Source organism: Psammomys obesus, unplaced genomic scaffold (genome assembly GCF_907164565.1).
Source record: "Psammomys obesus unplaced genomic scaffold, mPsaObe1.curated_primary_1811, whole genome shotgun sequence".
Lineage (NCBI taxonomy): Eukaryota > Metazoa > Chordata > Mammalia > Rodentia > Muridae > Psammomys > Psammomys obesus.
This window is the reverse complement of record NW_026592890.1, coordinates 776,632-791,481: the sequence shown is the minus strand read 5'-3', so window position 1 is coordinate 791,481 and position 14,850 is coordinate 776,632. Positions and strand designations below refer to the sequence as shown.

The window sequence follows — 14,850 nt, the reverse complement described above, 5'->3', positions numbered from 1 at the left end:
TCTCTAACATGACTCAAATATTTCAAGTTGTTATGCTTTTTTTTTAATCTAGAAAATTCCGTAACTACTCCTTTTGATCATTCATTCAGTCTGCCAGACAGAAGCCCCGGGTAGAATGAGGGGAAAAAAACAACAATCCCAAAACAAGCCCCCTCAAAACCAAACAGATGGTAATTTACTATCTGAGTTTCATTTCTACAGCAACACTTGAGAACACATTTGTGAAAATGAAACCAAATCAAGTAGACAGAATTCTGTGTCTTTCAGATGAAAGTGAGAAAGCCAAGGGCCCTCAGCACACAAACATGGTCGCTAGTGCGGCCCAACAGGGAGCAGAGAGCTGGACTCACTTGAAGACATTTAGCGCCACCACCACGGGGACCCCGAAGAGCTGAGCGATCTGAATTTGTTTCTGTAGGTTACAGCAGCCATCAGCCACGAGCTGAATGTTCTGGAAGGAAATCGGCCTCCATGTCATTACATCTCACCTGCCACCAGCCCCCAAACCCACAAGCTAGACCAGCCTCAAGACACTGGCTACATCTGCTTTTATCCTTTCTTACTTTATTGTCCTAAAACATCTGAAAGACCTTGTGCTGCCGAGAAAGAGGGATATAGACAGAGGTGATTCATGTTTAAGTTAGGTCTAAAACTATTCTGGAGTCAAGCACATGTATTTGAGTTTTGGGCCGGGCAACTATGGAGGACTGGCCGTCAGAGCATCAGCAACCCACCGTTTGCAGCCCGGGGAGCAAAAGGCCCGAGTCCCTGGGATGCTGAGGGGGCGTCCTGCCTGGCTAATTTGGATTAAACCCATGGCGCCACCTGTAGGAGCTCAGCAGTACTGCCACCAGTTGACCAGTTTACAGGACAGTTACTGCCCTCTCGTAAGCCATGAAAATATCTGTGCACTTCCCAAAAGAGTCAGCGTTTATTCTACCACAAAGGAAGACACAGGTACAAGCTTCACTCTTTTCTGGACTTGGATAGCTGTCTTGGAGGAAGAGAACAACAAATAAGTCTATCTCTCTTTTCTTCAGCTTCAAGAGATAATGGAATGTTTTCCACCCCTCGATCCTGCTCATTTTCATAGGCATTCTTAAAAACTCAAGGAATCGCGTGTGTGCATGCGTGTGAAGGCCAGAGGACAACCTTGGCTGTTCCTCAAGCACCTTCTACCTCACCAAGTAGGCTGGCTGGCCAGTGAGCCCAAGGATCCACTCATGTCTGCCTCCCTCGTGTTGAGAAAGCAAGCATGTGCCATCATAACTGATATTTTTCATGTAGGTGCCAGGGATTGAGCTCAGGTCTTTGTGCTTGCAAGGTAAGCATGAGTTTACCCACTGGACCATCTCCTCATCCATAAAAGCACATTTCTTAGAAGTCGCTGGCGAAGGTACATTCACTGATGCTCAGCTGGAAGCTAACCATTAATTCGGTTGAACGATTAGCTCCTCTTACCTCCTCTGTATATTCTTTCTTGAGAGGAACCCCAGCAGTTACCTGAAATAAAAAGACACAAAATCTAAGACCCACCCCATGACATGGGAAAAAAAAAAAAGTTCTCTATAGCAATAGGCCCAGATGGTTTTATAGGAGAGTTCTACTCAATTTTGGATAAATCAGTTACTGTAATTTTTATACAAACCTTGCAGAGTTAAAAAAAGAATACCTCAAAATTTAAAACATTTTGTGTAGCTAACATCTTACTCATATAAATGGATGAGAAGTGACTCAAAACGTTAGCAAGTTGATTAGTAAAACCCAGTTATCTGTAAAGCAGACACGGCTGACTAAATTGGGCTTTTCTGCCAAGGTAAGATTTCTTACAAGTAATGATAATTTAAGCAACACTTACAATCTTAAAGAGAAAAACCAAAATTGTCACCTCAAAAAAAGGAAGAAAAACCTGCATCAGTTTTTATGCTAATTTGGCCAATTAAAAATAGAAGGTAATCCCTGAATCTTCATTAAAAATGGATCTTAGGCAACATGCTTAGTGATGAGCTGTTTAAACAACCCCTTTAAAATGAGGACGAAGATGCCTGCAGCCGGCAGGAACCCTCATCCAACACTGCATTGCAATTAGGAGGACCTTGCCAGCGATAAGGGAAAAAGAGTATAGATTGGAAGGAAGAAAAGGAACTCATCTTCCGCAATGAATGGCAGCACAGAACTCCGCAGAGACTTAGAAGGTTAAATCAGTACAACAATTAAGAGAATTCAGACAGGAGCAGATCTGTAAGAAGATATACAAGCTCTGTATGACATAAGGCAATGAAGAGATGTCTGAATCCTTTGAATAGAAATCCAAAGAGACCGCAGAACCTATAGGAAATGTCAAATGCACACAAGGTTTGGCGGGATAGGGCTGGGCTTATGTAGACTGAAGCTTCCACACGTCAAGAAATACAATAAAATCCGTCAATAAGATGCAGATAGTCGAGAAAAGGGTCACTTGTAGGTTAGACAAACATGAAGGAGCTTTGGATCTCCACTGACATCATAAGACTTGGTGACCAGATGAACTGAAGGAGATCCCGGAAAGAGACTTGCACACATTTGGGGAAATGGATCCACCCCACCCTAAGCCAAAAGAAAGAAGGACCACTTAAGACATAGTGCAGAGGCAATTACTTATTAATACAGAAAACAATTCAGTGAAATCTGGTCAGTGCCCCACATGCCAAAACATGATTTATTCCATGTGTTAACTTGGGAATTCAAGTGTCTAGCTATTTGGTCAAGTATCACTGTGCGTGTTTTCGTGAGGATATTTTTTGGATGAAACCCCAGAAAAGCAGGATGCTATAGTATCCATAACTGGCTGATTTCAACTCAGCAGTAGACTAGGATACAACACAGACTGGACCTGCACGGTCCACTGTTCCTGAGTTTCCAGATGAATATGTAGGTCCTGGATTCTGGACTTGCAGCCTTTATAATCACGTGACCTGATTCTTCATTACCCTCAACCTCCCAGTACATACCCATGTGCCCAGTGACTTCCGCTTTGTGGAGAACCCCGATTATTGTTGTTCATTAAAAGGATCAACTGGGAAAAGACTGTCGACTCAGGAGTACAGGGAGGTCAGCTCTTACACCACACCAAGAGTGGTCAGCCATCGGGAGTCAGGCTGTGAACTTACAATGCTGGTGGTGCGACTCTTAAATCTTCACTGTCAACAGGAGGCATTAGGAAATGCCCGGGGCGTTAAGAGCATCCCCTGGGTGTGTCTGTCAGGGAGCCTCTGGAGAGGCTTCATCTAAGAGGGAAGACCCAGGTGAGGGCAGGCAGCACCATCCCAGGGCCGGGGTCAGCGCAAGCCAGATGACGACCAACATTCGCCCCTGCTTCCTGACTACCATCATCGGCCCCTTGCGCCTGTCACCATTTCTTCCCTGCACTCACGGCCCCTACCCTGTTGGCTCACATCATGAGCACCTGAAAGCCCCTTCCTCTTTTAAGTTGCTTCTTTTCAGGTATTCGGTTCCAGCAATGAGAAAAATAACTGTGTCAAAATGGGCAAGTTCAAAGGTCACAGGATTTTCCACTGCACAAATAATGGATTAGAAAAGCAGACCTCAGCTGAGTAAACACACGAGGCAGCCATGGCTCTTTGTGCGACATGTTGAAAGGAAGCAGAAATTACACAGGATCAAAAATATCACCGCAGAACTGCATCAAGTAGAAAGCAGACACTGTGGTGGGCAACATGGATTAATATGGACGTAGGACTGACGGATGAAAGTTCATTTGCGACTCAATTACTGAGAACGTTTCCTGGATACGGAATATGCCAGGCCCCGGGGCACAGCAACTAATATAATGAGACAGTTCCTGAGTGCAAGGGATCCAGACTCTGAGGAGAGATACATTTATAAGATACTGTGATGCCAAGCCCTGGCCCTTTCTTTGCAGCCCCCCTGATCACTATCGCTCATTCGGGGGCAATCGTTTGGTCCTTCAATGCTCCCTGGATGTCTATGGGGGTATGTCCTCCTGGGGAGAACCAGCGGGGGTGGTGAGTCTTAGAAGGAGGTGCTCCGCGCCCCCCCCCCCCCCCGTACGAAGCGAGTGGCTTTGCTTTGTCCTGGGCTCCCAGCCTGATTTACTTACTGCCTTGCTGTGGGCACAACCGATGTCCACACGACTGCAGCAGTCCTTAGGGGCGGATTATCAGGTATGTGTTTCAGTCTCGGGAAGCCGATTAAACGGTCAGCGTTTCTACCCACGGCCTCAAACCTTGTTACCTTCTCTGCCATAGACCCACAGCACTAAGTAGGGATGGAGGGAACAGAAAGGGATAGTGGAAGAGAACACAGCCCGCCATCAGAAACACATACGGTAAGAAGTGCAGGGCTGGAAATCAAGTCGAGCATCTTTATAGTCTGGAGGTCTGGAAAGACTCTGGACTGGAAATTCCAGGTCTGAGCAGTTCCCTAAACAGAGGCGTGTTGCTCCCACTGCTGGTCCCTATGTGGCTGCAGGATTCCCCCCGTATTTCATGAAGACCAAATCAGACCAGACAGACTCTAAACCTTCTAGAGGATCAAAGCGCTTAAGCTCTTTGAGTTTACATGTGGGAGTGGCAGAGAGAGAGAGACTATTTCAAATTAAACATATATTTTTTATTTTCCATATATTTATTTACTTATTATTTATTATTTCCCCCCTCTCCTGTCTTTCTCCCCCTCTGTCTGTGCATTGGTGTTTTGCCTGTATGTGTGTCTGTGTGATGGTGTCAGAGCCCCTGGAGCTACAGACAGTTGTGAGCTGCTAGAGTGTGCAAGGAATTACACCGGGGTCCTCTAGAAGAGCAAGCAGCCCGTGATCTGTCACCGAGCCACCTCTCCTGTCCCTATAACTTTTATTTTTTGCATGCAGAAGTTGGCCTAAAGATTCAAAGTCTAAAATGGAGGGACAAGGGCAACAACTGAGCACAATCAAAACTGCTTAGGATCTACAGTTATGAGTCTTTGCAAATGCTGCATTTGAGATGATAACTTAGGGTAAGATGGAGTGCTGAGGTGCCTGGCTCTACGTGTCCTTGGAGTTAGAACATCGGTGTTGCCCTCACCACCCAGCTGTGCGTGGCGGACGGAGTAGGGAGTCTGACTGATACTCGTGGCTTCAGGCTTGTCTCCAAAGTCAGCAAGTCTTGGCTCCTCAGCTATAAAAAGGGATTGAAAGAAGTGCCGGCTACAAAGAAATGCTCAGAGGATCATTGTTTGCTAGTGGCAAAACTGTTACTTGTTTTCACTGGGTGACCACCCTTGACAGGGAGTTTTATGAACACAGTACTCTAATTAAGAAAGTAAGTTTGATGACTGTATAGTCTGGAGGTCTAGGTCTGATGCACCAGTATGCTATAATGAGATCAGATGAGAAAATGATAATGAAGCTTTGAATAAAAATGCTCCCACTTGGAAATTTCTATCTACTGAGCCATCTCTCTGCCCCTCCAACTTGCAAATTTCTAAACTGAAAAACCAACCAAATTTAAAACACACGTATAGACCTTTTTTTCTACATTTTAAAGATAGGTGACAAAAGTCTTCACATACATTAAAACAAATAGGTGATGGCATACCCATTTAATCCCGACACTAGCAAGTGGATCCCTAAAAATTCCAGGCCAGTGAGGGCTACATACTGAGTGCTTATTTAGAAAAAATAAAAATAAAAATCAGGATTTGTGTTTCCCAAACAGGGTTCTTCAGAAGCAGTAACTGTGCTAGAGTCCCAAGGTGAAGTCCGATCGGCAGAGACAGAGGAAGGAAACCAGATCACCTATAGTGTCCTCGTGCCAAAAAAGTATCCACAGAAGCAAGGAAAACATCCATCAAAGCTCTCCCGCCAACCCCAGCGGTCCTGATGGAGGAACGGGAGCTCCATGCTTCTGACCCGGTCCGCCCGCTCACTGAAGTGTGGCAGGGATGACTTAAAACAGTGCTGTTCAGAAGCCATGTGTGGGCCCAGCAAGTGGCTGACACACGATCTCTGGGGGAGGGGAGGCTTTATAGACAATTGGGAACACCTAGTGTGCACTATAACAGGTTCTATTTTGAGTCTGGTTGGTTTTGAACCTGTGGCAATCCTCCTGTCTCAGTCTTCTGAATGCTAGAATTATAGGTGCAACCTACCATATATGACTTTTTAAAATTTAAATGTAAATTTTGGGTAGTCTTGGCTCTCCTAGAACTGGCCCTATAGACTAGGCTGGCCTTGAACTCAGAGATTCACCTACCTCTGTCTCCTGAGCGCTGGGATCATAGGTGTGCACCAACACCTACCCCCCCCCAACTTTTAAAAAATTATTTTATGTGTCTGAGTGTTTTGCCTGCATGTATCTATGTATATACCACATGTGTGCCTGGTGTTCGAGGAGGTCAAATCAGATCCCTGGTGAGCCATCACGTGGGTGCTGGTAACTGGATTCAGGTCCTCTGCACGAGGAGCAAGTAACCCACGAGGCCAGTTCTCCAGCCCACATATAGCTTTAACATTTTTATCTTATTATTTACGTGCATGTGCCTGTGGGATCCAGAACAGGGCGTTACAGGCAGTTGTGAGTCACTTACGAGCAGTGAGTGTGTTTAGCCACTGAGCCATCTCTTCAGCTCCTGGCTTTCTGTTATAAAGCTAGGAAACCAAACCAAACCAAACCAAACCAAACTCGGAACTCACACTTGGCCCCCCTCCGTGCATCTTCAGCGCGCGGACAGTGGCCACCAGGACGACGACGTTGGGCACCAGGCCAGAAGCTCGGCACTTGATGTTGAAGAATTTCTCCATTCCAATATCAGCCCCAAAGCCAGCTTCAGTCACTGCATGGAGACAAGTTGGGAATGGGCTGTTGTTATCAGAAAACTGTAGCCAGTGCTGCCAATCCATGTTTAGTAACGTGCAAGTGCTCGCCATGGCTCCTGCCACAAGGCCACAAGGCAGAGTACCTCCTGTCTACACAAAGCTAACCTGACATCGCCGTCACGATGGAAGATGCTTAACGTCACAGCACAAGGCAGGTTTCTACTGTTAGCCCCAGTATTATAGCTCAAACCAAAGCTTTTCCTAGCATAGATGGGATTTTCAGCTTTGCAACCAGGCTCCAAACTCTATCAAAGGGACAAGCACATAATATCATGCCTTGTTCTTTATAGCCTATCTAGAACACATTATTTTAATAGTATAACAATATTATAATGTTATTTTGCTTTTATTTTTGGGCCCCTGATCAATTCTGTTGATGAGCAAAATTTAAGCTGGAGGCATGGCTTAAGGATTTCAAGTGGGAGATGTGATGAAAGACAACAGCTTAATTCAGAATCATTGTCATTTCTACGGGCTCCTTCGTAGCCGATAGAAATGCCACCGTGGCGGCTAAGTGAGAACCCTTGTACAAACACGAAGAACTTAGTGCAGATCTCTACATCCATGAACAAATCTTGCTGTGGCTGCATCTGTAAGAGTAAAGAGCAGAGACAGGATTGTGGGGCTCACTGGCCACCAGCCTAGGTCCAGGTGAATCTGGAGGCCCTGACTCAAAGCAGGAAGGTAGAAAGTGACAGCATAGGCCATCCCAGGTCTCCCACAGGGGCACAAGTACACATATGTGCATGCCTGCACCCCAACTAAGACATGTCACTGTGGCGTCTGTGAGGTGACAGACAGACAGACAGACAGACAGACAGACGTGATAGATCCTGGGTTAGTAGCATCATCTTTCTGCCCAGGGGAGAGCTACAGAGCCTTGGTGCTCAGTGTGTGAGCTATGGACCTAGAGCAACAGCACGTAAGGGCTTGTTAAAAAGGTGGGATACTGGGCCCATGAGATCTGCGCAACTAGAACGAACATCTAAAATAACACATTTTAATCGCTCATATGTGCGTGGGCGTTTTGCCTGCTGGTAGATCTGGGCACCATTTGCACACCTGGTGTCTGCAGAGGCCAGGAGATCATGGATCCCGTTACACAGTTATAAGCCACGCGGTGCTGCGAATCAAACCCTGTGCTCTGGAAAAGAGCCAGGGCTCTGAACCTCTGAGCATCTGTCCAGCCCCAACAGAATCAGTATTTTAACAAGACACTCATACGCAATGACTGCCCATTATGATCCTGGAAGAATACTACTGATGTACAAACTATTTTGGAATACACACCACCTACTGACAGGATGGCTGAGGCCATAATTCATTATACAGATAGGAATAAGCAGTAAACGAATACACTATGGTCTTATAAAAATATATAAGGACTGGGGTTGAAGCCGGTAGCACAATGCTTGCCTTGCATGAGTGCATGAGTTCAAATCCTCAGCAGCGCGCGCGCGTGCGCACACACACACACACACACACACACACACACACACGTAAACAAATGAAGATATAGCTCTAGTTTTCATGGGAAATAGAATTTAACAAGAACTGATGGAAATATTTTTTTAGATGTGATCCTAGACTCCACGTACACTTAATTTTTATTATTTTCTTTAAGCATTTCATGTACCTATTCTTTTTGCAGAACCTCATAATTCTGTAGTCTCCTTCAACTTAAAATTATGATTTTATTTTTGTATTATAATTATTATAAAAATAGTCGCTTATAACTTTGTTAAATAGATGTGCCAAAATTTGTAGAACTCTTCCCTCTGTTGCTGAATACTTGGGCAGACTCCAGCACGCACAATGACACACTGGAATTGTGCTGCATGTGAGCTTTAATCTCTTTCAAAGTAGATTCTTGGAATACATTTCCAAGGGCAAGGTTATGGGCCAAGGATATAAAACATCTTTTATGACCACTGATACACATTTGACAAGTCAATTTTATGGTTTAAAATTAATGTTTTAAGTTACCATAGAAAAAACTAGGTTCTATGGCCTTGTTCTCATTTATTCTCCTTCCCCCAGTGCCCGGGCCCCCTTCCTTGATTTTTATTTAATTTTTCTTTGAATAGATTTATAGCAGAACAATCGAAAGGACATTCCTTCTTTACACGCCAGATGGGACCATTCTCATGATTCCATCCACAGTGGTCCAAGTTAGAGATGACTTCTAACCCCTGCGAGGTTGCCCCGAGAGGTGCCCGTGAAACAGCTATGAAGACGAAGCTTAAGATACAAAGGAGATTCTAGGATGCTGGAGCTGTAAGGGCCACGCAGACGCAGAGGGACGGGGCTAAGACGACTCCTCTTGCCACTTCCTGACGGTGGCGCCATGCCGCTACCATCCTTTCCTGCCACAGTGGGTCACAGCCACAAACGGGGAGCCCAAAGGAACGCTTTTTCCTTCAAGTTGCTTGTCTCCATGTTTTACTCAGCACTATGAGCATTAACTAACACAGTTCTAAGCCCTTAAACACCTGCTCACGGTGCCGAGGACAAATGCCTTTGTTACAGTCTTTCCCCATCTTTAGCACTAGCTACTCTGTGTTAACTCTCACTGCGACCCCACATTCTCCTCCAGTCACAGGCGCTCTTACCTAAAGGAAGAAAATCCTTTCCATTTTCACCAGGAAGCCTTGCCCATGCAAACCATCCCTGCTCGGTCTCTGTCCACGCTTCAGGGCAGGGAAGGTACTCAGTTGGTACAGGCCTTGTCTAAACACAGGGACATGGGTTTGATTCTCAGAGCCCCTGATATAAAAAGCCAGGCATGGCAGCGCATGATTGTAATCCCAGACTGGGCTGGTAGAGGCAGGAGAGTCCCTGGGACTGGGTGGGCAGCCAGTCTAGCCTTAATCGGGGAGTTTCAGACCTATGAAAGAGTGTTTCCAAAAAGGCGGGCAGGAGTGGGTGGTTGGGCAGGAAGGTGAGTATTTCCCTGAGGTCACCTGCGGTTGTTCTCTGGCCTCTGCCATACAGGCACACCCACATGCAAAGACATACATATATAGGAACATGCCTGTGGCACGCGAACACACACACACACACACACACACACACACACACACACACACTCCCCCCTCATTCTGTAGCAGCATCAAGCTATCAACCTTCCTGAAAGAGATCAGTACTACATTACTGTCATTTCTGTTCTTTTCCCACCCGGAAAATTCCTTTCCTCTCCGTAAACCCAGTTCAATGGCTTATCTGGATCTCAGAGAGGGAGATTCGCCTCCCTTTGTCCTCTTGGGCATCTTCTCCCTCTGCTATTGCTTCTATCCTCCTGACCCCTCACCCTCTTATTAGCACCCCTCTCAGGACATGCAGCACCCTCATGGCCCGCTCTACTAGCTTCTCCTCAGAGGCAGTAACAAAAAGTGTGGGACGAAGCAGCCAATGCAAAGGTCACACAATTCAACAGCCACAGATGGACACATTAAAAAATAGGAAGAAAGACATGTCCGTCCTACTTACCCTCTTTTTTTCTTACAAACCCATTTTGATTATTTATCAAAGATGCAATGCTGTAGATGCCACACCTGACAATGAAGATACTGTCACCTCAGATGGCTGAACAGAGCAATTAACCCCAATTTCGTATTTTAAGACACACACTAGAAATAAACAAAACACTGGTAGAAAAGAGACTCTCAGTTAAGGGAGGGAAAAATGGGACTCCAGCTGGCAAAATGATGAGCAGGGGCCAGAGGAGAGCCAGGTTCCCAAGCTTTGAAAGCTTTGACTCTGTTTTCTGAGCATGTACGTGCTTTTCGGTTGTTTGTTTCCACACTGCAGGCTGCCAAGGAGAAGGGAGAGAGTGAACGGCCAGCCTGGGACGGCTGGCTGGGGATGGGTATTTGCTGAAGCAGGAAGCCCTTTCCCAGGGCAGCATCAGTGACTAACTGGAGACTGACACTGTAGGGATCGGCCTTAGCCCCGAGGGCCTTGATGAGAAGGCTGGGCCTGTGAGAAAGGACAGGTCACTCTTCCTGCAGGCTTCATTTCCTCAGGACTTCCGGAGAAACACCAACCAGTTAAACCTCCCCAGTGACCTAAGTAAGCAAATTATTCCCTTATCTTACTGGTTGTCCCTGATAAAAATTTCAGGGGCCAAGCCAAAGAATCCTCTTCTGTTGAATTCAATAGACATATTCCTAAATCACGAAGCAAGCCCACTTAGCATGACTCGGCTTTCCTGAAAAGCATGCGATGTAGGTTTCGGAAGGCTGCCTGTTTAAAAAGGCTTGCAATAAGTAATATTTGCGCAAGCCACAGCCACTATTTGTCTTGGCAATCTCTCTTCTTTTTGTTACAGCTCTTTCACTTACAGCATGAATGAAAACAGGAAATGCTGATGGATGGGCTCATGGAGTCAGCACAGAAGTTATCCTGCCCGATGGCTTCATTCAAACTTTAAAACCTACAAGCAGCTCAGAAAAGGGCGGGCCACTGGGTCTGAGTTGGAGGGGACCTAGAGGATGGCTCTGTGCAGGAGGGGATTGAAGGGTGGGCAGCTGGCTTGGCCATGACAATCGCTGAGAGCACTCAGAGCCCTGGTGTAAAAATTATAGAGCAGGAGTGTCAGGACAGCCACAAAAGTGCTACACTTGCCAACAGCATGAGGCTGGCTATGTGCTCCCTGCAAAGCCCCTGAAGGAGAGGGTTTCTATTTGCCAAGTTTCCCTCTGACACCTCTGGCTCCTTGTATACAGGAAGAGGGTGGTGGTGACAATTAAGACTCGGATTTCCAAGTAAACGCCCATCTTTCTGAATACCACCTCTTTCTAGAAGTCCTATCAAAAGCAGGTTCACGAAAGTCTGGAACTGTGAGGAATTTCAGGAATGACATTCTCTGACCTCCTTCTAGCTCCTAAGCCTCAGGCAGCTCACCTTCTGGAGAGCAGGACGGGGGAACCCACTGCAGGGCCCAGGCCTGAGCTGTCCCCACCTCACACGTTCAGCTGTCCACCACTCTACAGAGCACGTCTCATTAAATGTGCACACCACGGAATTCAGGAAAAACCGACCTCTTCTCACCCGACAACCCCGAGCCCCTGCTGCCCTGTGCGATCTCCTGCCTGAGATGTCTTCATTTAGTGAGGCAACCAAGCCCACAACTGAACTTCAATACTGTGATGAGGGTAAAGAAGATGAAATCATCCAACAAGCAAGCACCCCGACTCCGGCCTTTCTTTTGTTTTTAAACCCCATATTCTACACCTCCCATCATCTACCCCCTTCCCCTCCTGCCACACTCCTTCCCAGCAAGCCTTCCTCCTTTCATGCCTTGTCATTACTTGCTTTGGGGCCCTCTGCACAAGCAAGGGTGCCTTAGCAGTGGCCGTACCACCCAGGACCACGACTACCTCCAGAAACAAGCATTAACTGCTTAGAGACCCTCCGGGTGGGCGTGTCACAAGTCTCTGTCTCATCCAGGACGGAACATTGGCGTGACCTTTGCTTTTTGAAACTACTTCTATACTTTAATATGTAGCCCTGGTGGGCCTGAAACTCAATATGTAGATGAAGCTGGCCTCAAACTCACAGAGATCCATCTGCCTTTGCCTCCTAAGTGCTGAGATTAACTTATTTACTTGTACGTAGATAAATCTGAATGCCACCCTGTCTCCCTGTCTTTAGCTCTGGCTGTTCTCATGCCTTAACCCCTTTCTCTTGACCAATCACTCTCTCGCTCACTATGGCGGCAGAAAGCATAAAATGCCACTGAGTTCTTCTGAGTGAAATGATGCTCCTCCCGGTGTCCCTCCACCCCTCCCCACTAATGGGGACAGGAAACAGTTTCTGGTATTTTTGGTCATCACTGGCATCTAACAGACACTGCTAGGCATCCCATAATCCTCAAAACTGCGGCCCTCTTCCAAATCAAAGAATGCTCCGTCCCACTCAGGCAGCCGGCTTTGGCTCAAGCAGAACAAAGGAGCATTGGACTTTCTAGACACTCCCTCTGAGAATATTACGAATGCACCAGAGGCTAGACTACAAGATTGCACAAGCTTATCATGTTAATCACCGTAACCTCATCCACTGAGACCCTGGAGTCGGAATTATCCAAATAAAAAATTCCGCTCAGCGCAGCTTTGATGTATTGCATCAATAATGGGGTCAGTGCCACTTGGCAATTTGGGACTAAGGTGACTCCTGGCTTAATAGCATGAGGAGGAAGGAGGGGCCAGGGGGAACCGCTCAGCATGGGAAGGCACGGGTGATGGTGGTCATCCACCTTACTGTGTGTATGGTGTGTGTATGGTGGGAGGAGGGAGCTGTTAAAAAACAAACAAACAAACAAACAAACAAAAACAACTAAAAACTAAACACGAGAAGATGGTGCTGATGGAACAGTTACTGAACATTTCTACCTGACCCTTTATTCTAGTTTCATTCTCTTGCTGGGATAACACACTCTGACCAAAGGCAACTTGGGAAGAGAAGGATTTATTTCAGCTTAAAAATATCAACTCACAGTCTATCACTGAGGGAGCTGGAGCATAGGCCACAGAGAAACGGCTCTTATTGGCTCAGTCATTGGCTTGTGACAGGGCATGTTCCTCTATAGCTCAGGTCACCTGCTTAGAGTGGGATGGGCCTCCTGCATCAGGACAATGAGCTCAGGACAATGTGATCTGGGTAACTGCTCTGTCCACATGGCCAGCATAACCCTCTGCCTAAAGCCTATGATGCTAACCACAGAAAGGTTTCAATAACTGTGCTCAGGGTCACGCTGTTATTAAGCTGGACTGAACCCAAGGCCCAAGGGACTACAGTCTCTGCTCCACACTGCCTTGCTGACATCAGCCAACCACAAAACAGTTCTCTAGGTGAAGCACTTGCAATGAAAAGTCCTAACACCTTGTGCTTCAAGGCTATTTTATTCTTTGGATTCAGAAATTTGTTTTTACTTAGAGCAATTGATTAGTAGATTATCCATCATCTCTCCTAGTTGTTGGTTGTCATGCCAACAGAGGTAGTACTTGGGTAGCAGAGGGTAGACGAGACTTTGGGTGAATCAAGAAAGATTCCAGAGAGGCTCTTCAGGAAGCAGGTTCCTCTGGACTTTGTTCCTAACAGAAAGTGCAGACAGGCCACACAAGCACATTGCAGTGTCCCCTTCCTCAGAACCAACTGGGGTCCTGTGTCCTCACCGAGCCCTCAGGCCCCCATGACCTGTCCCCCTAAACCAGGCACCAGTTTTCTCAGCACTGGCTGGATAAGTGGGTAACTGTAATTTCCCAGCTCAGATTCTCTTTACCCAAGGTTCAGACAGGTCGGGGAAAGGGAAACTGGTTTAGTTTTGAAATTCTCATTTTTGGCTCCCACATGAAGAAACCCTTTTAAAAGCAAAACATGGTTTCTTGATTTTTCTCATACTTGAAACACCTGAGGATTATCACCAGAATTGCGGATTGAATTTTCATCTTGTTATGTCACATAAGTGCTCTTTGTTCCGTAAGACTCACAGGATAAAAAGAAAAATCAATCAGCATTCATAGCTACTTTATGATAGTGATAAATTTTCTGTGTGATGCAAGCAACGTAACATATAATAGACAATATGTCGAGTTCTCCATTATTCTTGGATGCGGGGTTAGATTTATGGACTGTTAAAGTTTTCAGCACTAGTCACTGGAACCAGCTCTCCTCAGAATGGGTTAGGATGTCTGTCTGCACAGTATGGGTTCTGTCAATTCTCACAATGAGGTCTTATACTCGGAGAGGGAAATGAAACTGGTTTATGTTCAGTCCATGCTTCACTCTCTCTGACAGACGAGAGATTGCAAAGAAAGGAGCGAGGCTCGTGGAGCCAGGCTTTGCCCCGAAGCACTATGGGTTGTAACTTTTGTGCAGAGCTAAAAGAAATGGAGACGAGTCTTCACCGGCCCCTTCCGCCCTATGTAGACAGCTGCTGTTGCAGCTGTCTGCCCGTGAACTCAGGAAGAGTCAGT

General features: G+C 46.3%; 1 protein-coding gene across 1 annotated transcript in view; it reads right to left on the bottom strand.

Annotated features, from left to right (window-relative positions):
* Nucleotides 1–14,850, bottom strand: part of Mthfd1l (methylenetetrahydrofolate dehydrogenase (NADP+ dependent) 1 like) — a 170,168-nt gene that overhangs the window by 60,985 nt on the left and 94,333 nt on the right. Inside the window, exons 21-23 of the mRNA XM_055616128.1 lie at nucleotides 6,692–6,831; nucleotides 1,462–1,503; nucleotides 351–451 (exon numbers count right to left, since the gene is read on the bottom strand). Of these exons, the coding sequence (XP_055472103.1) occupies nucleotides 351–451; nucleotides 1,462–1,503; nucleotides 6,692–6,831 (283 nt within the window). The remainder of the gene's footprint in view (nucleotides 1–350; nucleotides 452–1,461; nucleotides 1,504–6,691; nucleotides 6,832–14,850) is intronic.